At 57.8% G+C, this 11,623-nt stretch overlaps 1 protein-coding gene across 1 annotated transcript; it reads left to right on the forward strand.

Annotated features, from left to right (window-relative positions):
- Positions 1-453: 453 nt before the first annotated feature.
- NGA_2102600 (rna methylase) lies at positions 454-1,202 on the forward strand (the record flags this gene model as incomplete). The annotated part of the gene is made up of 1 exon (XM_005855148.1): positions 454-1,202. A coding segment is annotated over exon 1 (681 nt), but the record flags the coding sequence as incomplete, so codon positions are not given.
- Between the last annotated feature and the right edge of the window lie 10,421 nt (positions 1,203-11,623).

Below are 11,623 nucleotides of genomic sequence, written 5' to 3' on the forward strand. Positions count from 1 at the left end.
TGAACATTGGTTGAGGACGCCTTTGAGTTTCGTTCGAGGCACGTACCCGGCCATTGAGTCCCACCCACGCATGATTCCCCTCCGAATTCCTCTTGAACACTGAGCTTAAATGATGAAAAAGCGTACGTGTTCTCCCACATGTTGTCGGACTCTTCATCTTGCTCACAATCTTTCTGCTCCGCCTCCCTGCTGCTTGTCTGCCCCTGCCGCCGTAATGCTCGAGCCGCTCGTTTAGCAAATGCCTCGGCTGAGTACCTGACCTCGGACGCCATTTTATAATTTTTTGGCTCTGCCATGCCCACGTCTCCTCCAGCTTCTGCAGAGATGACGGAAATACATGAGCTTGACAGAGAAGGTGGTGAGGAGGTTAACCTCCCGTGTACGTTGATGTTGCGGAAATTTGATTATTAACGCGAGCATTTTTTTTAATGCCATAAAGCGTCGCATATCTCTATCAGCGTCACACACAGGCCATATTCTGAGCTCCAATATGACCAATTTTATCATTTCCAAGGGGAAAAATGCATGACTTGGAGACGCGCCCGTGTTCACTCGCAGCGCAAATAGAGGCTCTTGTGGCACGTCATGTGAAAGAAACGGAGGCCCTAGAGGACTCGCATTTGGATTCATGCATTGATGAAGCAGCGATACAAGTACAGCGACATACCCTCTCTCCCTTTTTACCCACTGCCGCCGAGGATCTGGCTTCTATTTTCAATATTTTACGGCTTGGCCCTCGGCATATAATGGTGGACTTAGGGTGCGGCGACGGCCGACCTTTGATAGCGGCGGCATTGTTATGCAAATGTCGTGGCGTAGGCGTGGATATAAGTCAGCAATGTATTGCGCTGGCAAAAAGTATTGTATCCCAGGAAGGCTTGAGCGATAGGATGGTCGCTTTTTTCCGGTGGGACCTTTTGAGTGATCAGGAGGCGGTCCTAAATCGGCTGGTAGAGGCTGTGGAGGCCAAGGCTCAAGAAGCGGCAATAGAGTGCAAGGACGGGGTTGAGGCGGTAGTGGTATTCTTGTATGTGTACCCAACATTGCTGGCCCGACTGGTCTGTTTGCTCGACCGCTTGGTTCGGGCTTGGAGGGATTTCAGACGAGTGGAGGTGGTGACCCTCACCTATCATTTGGAGGCACCGGTGGGAGGTGGCGAGGGAGAAGGGGTACTATACCGGGAGTGTGGGGGAAGAGTAGAAATACACACGCTTGAAAAAAAGACCTGACAACGAAGATACGTGGCCAAGTGTCAGAGGGACCTCCGCTCCCAAGCAACACAAGCGCATATCGATCCTTATTTACAAGGCGTTGACCCTATTCTTTCAACCTGGCGATCGATTATCTCCCTCTTCTCGCCCACCTTGCCCTGTTACCCTGTCCCTCTGAGTCTGGCACAAGCCTTCCTCCCACAGGGACGGGAACCAGTAAACCTCTCTCGAGCCGTCCGCCCCCTGCGCATCCAACCAAGCCATGCCCGCTTGCATCATCAGGTCCAACGCCAACCGCACCCGCTTTTCAACCCATTGCAGCTTCTGGACAAGTTCCCCCACCGTCACGTGCGAATCTGACGCTTGCGCCATTTGGAGGATGGCAGCGTGATCCGAAGAAAGCTCTGTGGGCACCGAGACTACGAGCGTCGTCTTGCCCGACTGAAGCAACGAGAAGCCCGCCCCCAACAGGTGCACTTTGTTGATGGCGATCTTTATATCTTCCGTGCTGATCTTGTCAACCTTTCGCCGCTTCTGTACGCGTTGAGTCAAATCCGAGAGGCATATCAGGCCTCCGTTCAGACTGCGGGTAAACAAACATATCTCGATGATTTGTACGGCTAGCTCGTAGTAGAAGTCACCAACGCCCAGAAGCTGGGCCCAAAAGCCCTTGTTTGATGCAAGTGGATCTACACCTATACCCGCGCACATTTTGTTGAACTGAACGGGCATGAAGTAAGACTCAGTAGATGAGGACTCGTCCTCTTAATTCAAAACTTTGCTTTGGAGGTATTCATACCCAACCCCATCTTATTTCATGCGTACCTCGGCCCGAAGAACAGGATTGGCGTTTATATCTTTCTTATGTTTCCGTGCAAAGTCCTCCAAGGACTCTTTGAAAGTCGCCATAAGCCCAGTGACGTGATTTATATTTTCTTCTTGCAACTCTTTTCCTAGGCTAGTAAACGCTTCTTTCACCTGCTCTTTCCGCTTGATTGACTTTACTCCATAGCCTCTTCGCATCTTTATAATCGAAAAGAATATGATACTGATCCCTTGGCCTGCTCCCCCCCCAAAATGAGGTTCGTTGATAGAGAGGGAGGAGTCGCGAGGAAGAGGTTACCAACTGTCGGTGGAAGGTCAACGGGGAGAACAAGCGCGAAAGATGACGCGCAAAAAGACACCAGCACGCGTAAAATGAAAGGAGAGAAGGATTCTATACAGAGAAAATGCCGCCCAGGCAAGCTAGGACAAACGAAAAAAGGGAAAAGCACCCTGTGTCCCACCCAAATGCCGTAGAGGCAGGAGCCTCTAAGGAACAACACGTCATCGGGTCTGGTGATGAATAGGGGACTGTCAAAACATCTTTAGTAACGGCCTTGTCCGCAATAACAATGTTCACGGCGTATGACTACTAGTATACCAACGGTGCGATAATACTCACGTGCAAACTCAGCCTTTGGGTTTCTGTGGCTTTCTTTTCCGTGCATACAAACGCTCATAGCTGAAGCCTCTCTTTCCGGCCTTGCACACAGATTATGATCCCACACCGGCTAATCGTGGGTTCACGTACCAAGTATGGTCTGGCTGGTCATTTCTTCAATTTAAGGTCAAGAAGCTGGAGCGCGTTCAGCAGCAGCCACATCTCTACGTGCGTTCGTCGACGCCCTCTACCTTCTGCCCTTCCCCTGTCCCGCTTGTCCGTGCACTTCAGTCGTGCTTGGCAGCCATGCCGGCGATCTTTTAGTCAAAGTACGTATGCGCGGGGATGAATCTGACAGTATTCTATGCGTTCCCTCTTTTGTAAGGGACTGGGAGTCCTAAGTAGCAGTCGTAACTTTTTTTTGTGACGGTCTGTGTCGACGATGGCGGTGCCTGAATGCGTCGCCGCACCTACTTGCTAGTATTACCCTGTCGGTCATATCTGGCTTGACACAACCATGAGATCAATCCAAAATTGAGTCTTAGTGCTTAGTGCGTTCGGCTACCCAATCGAATGGTTCCGAGCTCTCACACTCTCTAATTTGTCCCTGCAACCCTTGCATTTTTGCGCGCATGTATTCCCAAATATATAGAGTCTGCCCGAGCCGCTCAAGCCCGTGAGCTTTCAGAGAAGAACAAGCGTTTGGGACTTTACGCCATCTCCATCGTGATTGCCGTCACGGGCGTCAGCTACGCCTCTGTCCCGCTCTACAAAGTGTTTTGTCAGACTACAGGATTTGGAGGGACGACCAAGCGCGCGGATTCCCTCGAGTCCGTGGTGGGCACCGCGCCCGCAGAGAAGTCTCGCCCCATCAAGATCGTCTTTAACGCCGACGTTTCCGACACGACGCCCTGGAAGTTCTACCCCACGCAACCGGACATCCTGGTGGTCCCCGGCGAGACGGCTCTGGCCTTCTTCACCGTCAAGAACAAAACGGACAAGGCTGTGATCGGCGTCGCCACCTACAACGTCTTCCCGCCCAAGGCAGGCTTGTACTTCAACAAAATTCAATGTTTCTGTTTCGACGAGCAGCGGCTAAAGCCCCGCGAGGAGGTGGACATGCCCGTCTTCTTCTTTGTGGACCCGGAGATGCTGAACGACCCATCCATGGACAACGTGCACGAGATCACGCTCAGCTACACCTTCTTCAAGACGGACGAGGAGAACGAGGAGGAGGTGCAGGAAATCCTTCGAAGGAACCCGAACTTCCCCGGGAGCGGGGGGGCCCACGCCGTGGTAGGGGGGGAAGGGGGACGGAGGGAGCTCGCGTGAGGAGAAAGTTGAGAGGCGAAAAAGCATAATAAATAGCCCCACTGTTTTATGCGTCGCCTTGGTCTAACCAGGCATTGCCGTAGGTTATAATTCTTTCAAATTTTGAAAGACACGTTGCGTCGGATCACTGGAGGGCGTCTTCTGGCGTTTCACGCCACCGCCGTCCCCGCCCTCCGAGCCGGACCTCAACCCCTCCCTTCCTGCCTCCCCCTTCCCTCCCCCCCTCACTTGATCGCTGAGCCAATGTGCTCCACCCCTCACTTGATGGCTGAGCCAATGTGCTCCACCCCTCCTCCCTCGGACATCTCCTCGTGTCGGCACCGGCATTCCTCCTCGAAGTCCTTAGGCACCAATTTCCGCAGTCTGCCCGAAATTTCCCGAAGCGAATACCACCGACCCCCCACGTCCGCGTCCCCCTCCTTGGCCCACAACATCCGCTCCTCGTCATTGTACAGCACCCTGACAAAGTGCCTCTCCCCCTCCTCCCCGGCCCCCGGCCCCTCCCGCTCCGCCAGCTCCAGCACCAGGTTCGCGGCATAGGGAGGCCACACGTCTTCCCACAGGCCCAAGGCGACTAGGAGGGGCACCACGGTCGAATCGTGCCCTGCGTACACCACTAGCTTCTCCCCCGCCCCCTCCCCCCCCCGCGCCTTCCCCTCCAGCCGCTCCAGCAGCTCCTCCACGAAGCGACCCATCCCGAGGCGGAGCATCTCCTCCTCCCGGAAGAGCGCTCCCCACAGACGAGAGGTGAAAGAGGCCACGCGATCGAACCAACCCGCGGCCTTTCCCCCACCCACCCCGTTCACCGGAGGGGGTAGGGGTAGGTCGTGGACGGCGTGGCAGGTCCACACCTCGCGCACTTGGTTCCAGGGCACGCGGGAGTGGGGGGGCGGGGGGGGGGGACGGCGGGATCGACCTTAGCCGAGGCGGGCTCAGGATGGGGCACCAGGCCCAGCCGGGCGAAGGCCTCCCGCGTCATGTCTTCCACGTGCGCGCGGGGCATGTCGAAGTGCCGGGACGCGAGCTCGGCGATGATTTCCCCCTGGCGGCAACAGGAGCGGTCAGCGTTGGGGTACAGAGTCTCCGAGGCGGTCGGCCTGACCTGGATGGCGAGGGGGGGGGGCTGAGGAGGAAGGGGAGGGGTGAGGGGCGCCGTCAGGGTAGAGGCCGAGCAGGAGGTTTTGCGCGGATTGCTGAGTGCGGCGGATGTTGGTGGCGCGCGCGTGCAAGAACGAGGGGGGGGAGGAGGGAGGGGGGGGAGGAGGAGGAAGGGGCGGAGGAAAGGCCGCCTGATGCGTGTGGAGCATGCCCTCCCGAGGCGTGCAAGCTGGCCGGGAGCCACTTCAAGTCCGTCACGTAGCGTTTTCGCAGGTGCCTCCCCAGGGCCTGGAGCTCCTGCGCGCCTTTGCGGGTGAGCTGCGCGTAAGGATGCTCGTCGTAGTCGACGGGCCGGAGGCTGGGGTCCGCGAGGGGAAAGGCGGAGGTCCACGCCTCTACCTCCTGCGAAGACGGCAATTTGGAGAGCCAGAGAGCCTGGGTCTCCGGACTATCCTGCACTGCCTGCCCGACGTTGCGCGCTATCGGGGCCCTGTCTCCGTGCCGGGCGATGATCACCACTTGCTGTAGTTTGAAGGAGGATGGGGGGGCGGTGTAGAGACCGTCGCGAGGCCGATAGGAGTGATGCGTCGAGTGCGAGGACGGACTGGAGGTTGGGGTGGAGCAGGCAATGCGCGTGGAAGACGATCCGGCACAGGAAGCACCCGTTGTGTTAATCTCGCGTGCTGCCATTCCAGTCCCGGAAGATACGCTACTCAAGCCTCCTATCACCAAAACCGATGCTAGCTTCCCGTTGCGCAGTGATCGAACACGGAAGATGGAAGAAAAGGAGAGGAAACAAAGGCGCATACAAGTGTTTCAAGGGTATGTTGCGGAAGTGGCAAGCGTATGAGCCGTTTTTGCGCCTGCTCTTCAGACTCTGACGTTCCTGCTGGAATAAATTGAGTTAAACAAGGGAGGAAAGGGTTATAGTGAGGAGGTGATCGTAGCATAAACACGAATATGTCAAACCACATTTCGTTACGCCTGCTAGTCACACGCACACACGATTTTTGTGGCGCCTGGGAGGACATGATAATCCTAAAAAAATTAAGCGGCAGGAGCTACGCCGTTGGCGAGTACCAAGAGATCTGTCTTCTAAAGAGCGCTTGGAACTTGTTCGAGCGCGACAGAAGTGTGTAAAAATTACGTGATCCGTATTTATTTGTATTAATCGACTTCGGGAGGGGATCGTGGCAAACAATGTGTATGCGTGGTGCCCCTTTTGTCTTTGCACATGGTCAGTAAGCTCAACCTCCCCGTTTCCAGCTTTGACCCCGGGAGATAATTCCCCACGTTACCTCATAGTCAGTGTGGACAGAGTTGGTCTATGCCGTCCACGTCAAGCACATCAAATCTTGACGACAAACAGACAGATACACCCGGTCCTCCCAGGAAGAAGACAACCCTCCATCATGCGCTTTTCATCCGGGGGCCTTCCCCACCCCCTCCGCCCCAGCCCTCGCCTGCGCCTACAACACTTACGTCCCAAACACCTTCTCCATCAAAGAATCAGTCCAAACACAGCACGTCCAATATCAGTGCACCTAATAGCTTTCTTCACGATCGAGGGGCTCATCCACCGCGCGCCGTCGCAGACGCACCGCTAACCGTTGCCTTACCGGGAGGCGCCGAGGGCTTTCGTGCTCCTCTCTTATCCCGCAACTGGATACACAAAACAGGCGGGAAGGTGAAAACGGAGGAAGGGCTATTCATGGCCATACTGGTCGACCACGCGCGTATCCCGCTTCCGACCGCCGAATCTCTCCGTCGATCACTGGGTTTCGACCCGCTGGCCCATGACTCTGTGATCTTCTTCGAGCGGAAAGGTCGCAGGCTTGCCGGTAACTTCGGCGCGGTCGTACGTGAAAGCTGGTCCATGTGGAACAAGGCGGCTTATGAATGCTTCGCAGCCAGGGACAGAGGAGCTGCCGAGGCCTTTCAGGATTTCCTGGAAGGCGAGGTGTTTGGATGGCTGGAGTGCGAGGCATGTGGACGCTGGCGCATGTATCCCCGCGAGGATGTGCTGCTTCCCAGAGAGGGCTCCGTTTTTGTCTGCGATCTGGCATACAGCTGGAACCCTGCTATTCAAGGATGTCAAACGGAGCAGGAATTTTCGATCGACAGCGTTGGTACGGGCAGTACCAATTCGAGTACAGCCGCGCCGATCCTGCCAGCGGAAAGGCCGGCGATACCGAAGCAGTTCGAGGCCCAAATTGACACGGCGCATGCTGAAAGGTTGGGAGGAGCAAGCTCTGTGACCGCTAGGCGCCTGCTAGGGAATTCCAAGGACGAGGGGAAGCAATGGAAAGAGAGGGGGAAAGGGAGCGAAGGTCTCGGAGAAGCTTATGGCCGTCCACCCAAAAAAAAGCGTCATAGGCGGCTCTACCAAAGAGCTGTAGCATGTGCACTGGGCATTGGTCGACTTATTTTGTGTGCACGGAATTTTCCTTTTACAGGGCCAAGTCTACGTACGATCCATTGTTCTATTTCACATCCCTTTTTGTCGACCCACATCTATTCACACGGCTCACATGATCATCCAGCACACGAGCCTATTTCATTATTTTGGTCAGTGGTGAACGCTTTATTTTCAGGGATTTACTTTTTGCCTCGCAACCTCTTGCGCCTTGCGCACGATCAGGTCGGCGATCCGTCTGGCCACCCTCTTATCGCCCCCTCCTTGCCTTCCACCGTCTTTTGGACCCTGCCGCGGTTTTGCGCTGTCATGCTCGGCTGCGAAGGGCATACTTGTGAGCAACACGGCAGCGACGTCTTCCACACGTGCAGCCGCAACGTCCTCGGGCGCCTGGAAGCCCGCCTCGAAGAGCGCCCTGGCCCTGGCGGCATGGACGAGCTCCGGGCCCATTCGGCACAAGGGCAGCAGATCTTCCCCCACCCGGTGCTCCAAGCGCAGGCTCAAGCCCTCAATGAGCCTCGCCAACGTCACCCATTGCAGGTGCTTACAAAACACGACGATCATCCCACAGAAGATCCTCGCCTCGCTTTGCAGGGCTTGTAACGTTCCCCTCCCCACCCCCCCCGTTTCCAGTTGCAGCAGAGGCACCTCTTGAAGCATGTCGTGCAGGACCAGGCTGTACACAAAACGGCGCAACAAGCTCACCTCCTGCCCTCCAACGCTTTTGTCGTTACCGAGCCCATCGCCCCTTTCGCCTAGCCCTCCATTTCTCCTCCCACCTGTGCTGCGGGGCCTGACTACTCGTTCTATGGCGCTTTCGCTCACGCCGATCGCTGCCGCGACAGAGGCAACTTCGGGAGCCCAGCGTTGAGACCGACGTGCCAAGTCATGCCAGTCTGGCGTAAAGTACCGGCGGTTGGGGGGCACGCACAGGAAGAGCAAGTGCAGGTCACTCGAGAGGATGACCCCCTTGGTGGTCGCCTGAGAGAGGGAGGCGAGCATGGCGGTCGCGTCCCGGGGGGACATGCCTGCAAAAAAGGTGGCAGCTCCCAGCTGGGTCCCAAAATAACAAGTTTTGGGTCTTGCCGTGGGCAGGGACGGGCCTGCTCCACCAGCGTGCTCTCTCGTGGCCGCCGGAACCGGTCGTGTGCCATCGACTGCTGCGTTCGCCCCTTGGAGGATGCCTTGCCCCCCGCCCCTCTCGGGATCCAGATGGCTTTCGTCCGGTCCTACTATCGACCCTCCACTAGTCTCTCCGTCTCGCACCGTGCTGCCGCTCACTTCCTTTACGGCTGCAATGCTTCGGCGCCCTATGTACCGATTCTGCACGAGATAGTCCAGGCCCCGGCGAAAGCGCTGGAGCACCTTGCATGCCTGCCCTTCTACCCCCAAGCCCTCTCCGTTCTCTTCCTTGCCTTCCTCCTCGTGAGCCTGCACAGCATACAGGGTACATCGAGCGAATGTCTCCAGCCATCCCTCTCCCCCTTCCTCCTCCTTACAGCCCGCCAGTCTTCCCATAACCACCTCCAGCAGAGCTCGTTCTACCCCTCCTCCCTCACCCACATGCAAGGCGCTCATCATGGGGGGCAGGCATCTGGCAGCAAACGCCCGGGCTGCTTGGACATCCGCCTCTCGTGTCATCAGAATGGCTTCCCCCGTCTCGTCGATGCCAAACCTGCCCGCCCGCCCGCACATTTGCTGGAACTGTGCAACGCTCATTTCCTGGCCGTCGAAGCCTATACGGCTCCTGACGATCACACGACGAGCCGGGAGGTTGACCCCTGCGGCCAAGGTGCTGGTTGCCACGAGTGTCGACAACACCCCAGTCTTGAAGCCTCCTTCCAAGAGCGTTCGCTCTTCCATGGTCAATCCGGCGTGATGGAACGCGACCCCATGCTTCACGCTCTCTTCCAGCTCCTTCGCCAGGCCTACCGACGTCAAGCGCAGCCGAGCCAGCAGCTCATTTCTCCCTTCCTGGACCTTGACGGCCTCAGTCCAAGGACCGAGGCAGGCCGCAAAGGCGCGGGCAATGCTTTTGGCACAGCGTTGAGTCCAGGCGCGGGAGGTACAGAACACGAGTACGCCGTGGCCCTGCGACACGGATTCCAAGCACAAGTGGAGCACGGCTTGAGTTTCGTCCGAAATGGTGGAGGGTAGTTCGCGAAGGGGCTCCCACGCTGAAAGAGAGGCAGAGGCGGAGGAGGCCTTCGAGGGGTTGGGAGGAGGAGCTCTACGGAGTCGCTCGAGGCGCTTGCCGGCACAAAGCAGCAGAGAGAGCTGGACAGGGCGGAAGTCGGTGACGTAGAGATGGGCGTCCAGCCAGGCAGCGACCTGAGGGAGGTTGGGGAGGGTGGCACTCAGGCCGATAATTTGCACTCGAGCCGCATTCTTTCGGGTAGTGCAGTCGACCGTCGCGCCGCCTCGCTGGTCGTTCACTTCGGCCGCAGGGTCCAATCTCACAGCGTTCCCAGTAGCATGGTCAGAGGCCATAAGGGAAGCCTGTGACCAGAGCGACGCGGCCAAACGCACCTTGCTCAGCATGACCTCGATCAAGAAGCCCCTCCCCGCGTCCCCCACCATGTGCAGCTCGTCCACGACCACGACCTTCACCCGCGCCAGTTCTCCGCGTTCCAGCAAGCGGTTTACCAGGGCATTGGCGCGTTCGATGGTGCAAACAGCCACGTGCACGTCCTCTGAGAGGGTCGCGTCCACGGCGTCCGAGTGGAAGGCCTTCACGCCCAGATCCACGCCCGCCCACACTCGACGGAAGTAGCCGGCCTTCTCCTCGGCCAAGGCGACGAAAGGCACCACAAACAAGGCCGTGCCGCCCTCTACGGCGTGCGTCAATGCCCGCAACATCAACAGCTCCGCCACTAGGGTTTTCCCACCGCTTGTCGGGGCGCTGTAGACCAGATTCCGTCCCTCGCGTAGCACCCTCCCCTGGCCTGCCTCCAGGCACGCAACCTGCCAGGGGAAAAGCCGACGGACGCCCAGCTCCTCATACGATCGCACGATGACTTCTGGAATGCCCCACCCCGGGTAGCTCAAAAGATTCTTGGCATCAGTCTCCTCTGTCGAGGCCCTGCCTGGAGGTATGGGGACACCCCCGTGGCTGCTCCCGTCCACGCCACCTTCACCCACTGCCGTCGGTTGTCGCGCGAGCAAGGCCGCTCGAAGGGCACTGCGTTGGGCTGTGAAGGTCAATCCTTGCTGGATCTTAGCCGTGTCTTGTCGATGTCGCTCCATGGCGGCGGGGCCCTGCAACCTCTCCCCGTTCAACGCCAAGTACGTCATCGCATTGCCCCGTCCCCCCCGCCCTCGGCCAGCGGGCCCCTTCACAGACCCGCGATTGGCCTCCACATTGCCGAGCACGCCTTTCCTGTGGCCCACGCCCCTTCCTACTTTCCGCGGATCTCCTCTTCCACGTCGCCAGATGCCCAGACCCTCCACTGGTCGCCTTGGTCCCCCCCCGCCGGGCTCTCCGTTCTTGCCCCCTCTCCCTTCTCCTTGTCTGGATATTCCACGAATCGCCGCCGCGTTGAATGCCGCTGCAGGACCTCCCCAGTCTTCGTTATCACCACAGGTTTCTTGAGGCGCTGTTGTTGAGATTTTTGGAGACAACTTTGTCCTTGTCGTCGTCACTGTTGTAGTTACTGGAGGTGGTGCGGACGGCAACAGATAAGTTTGCTGTCCTTGCTTTTGGCCTACCGCCGACGCCCTTGATGACTCCTGCGCCAATAACTTGGGACCAGAGACATTATCTTGTCCCCGCTGTCTTGAGATGGAGGACGCAAGCGCTGATGGTGGTTGCGTGGGCTCGTGTCGCCGTGTTCGTGTGGGTCTGTAGGGGGGGGGAGCAGGCGCGGAAGGACCAAGCTTCACGCGCAAGGAGCCATCATTGGGATCTTTGGGAACGGGACGGGTCTCTGACACCGTTTTACGTTCAAAGCCGGGAAGATGAAGGGTGGGGGGCAATGTCTCGGAAGAGGATGGCGGGATAGAAGGAGCGGATAGACAAGCAGCAGGTGCCGGCCGGGGTGGGAATACAGGGACGAACGCAAGGGGAATGTTCCCGTCTCGAGGAGGAGAGAGACGACAAGATTGATTGGGAGGGGAAGATGGAAGGACAGGGCCTTGGGCAGA

Source organism: Nannochloropsis gaditana (genome assembly GCF_000240725.1).
Source record: "Nannochloropsis gaditana CCMP526 unplaced genomic scaffold scaffold276, whole genome shotgun sequence".
Lineage (NCBI taxonomy): Eukaryota > Eustigmatophyceae > Eustigmatales > Monodopsidaceae > Microchloropsis > Microchloropsis gaditana.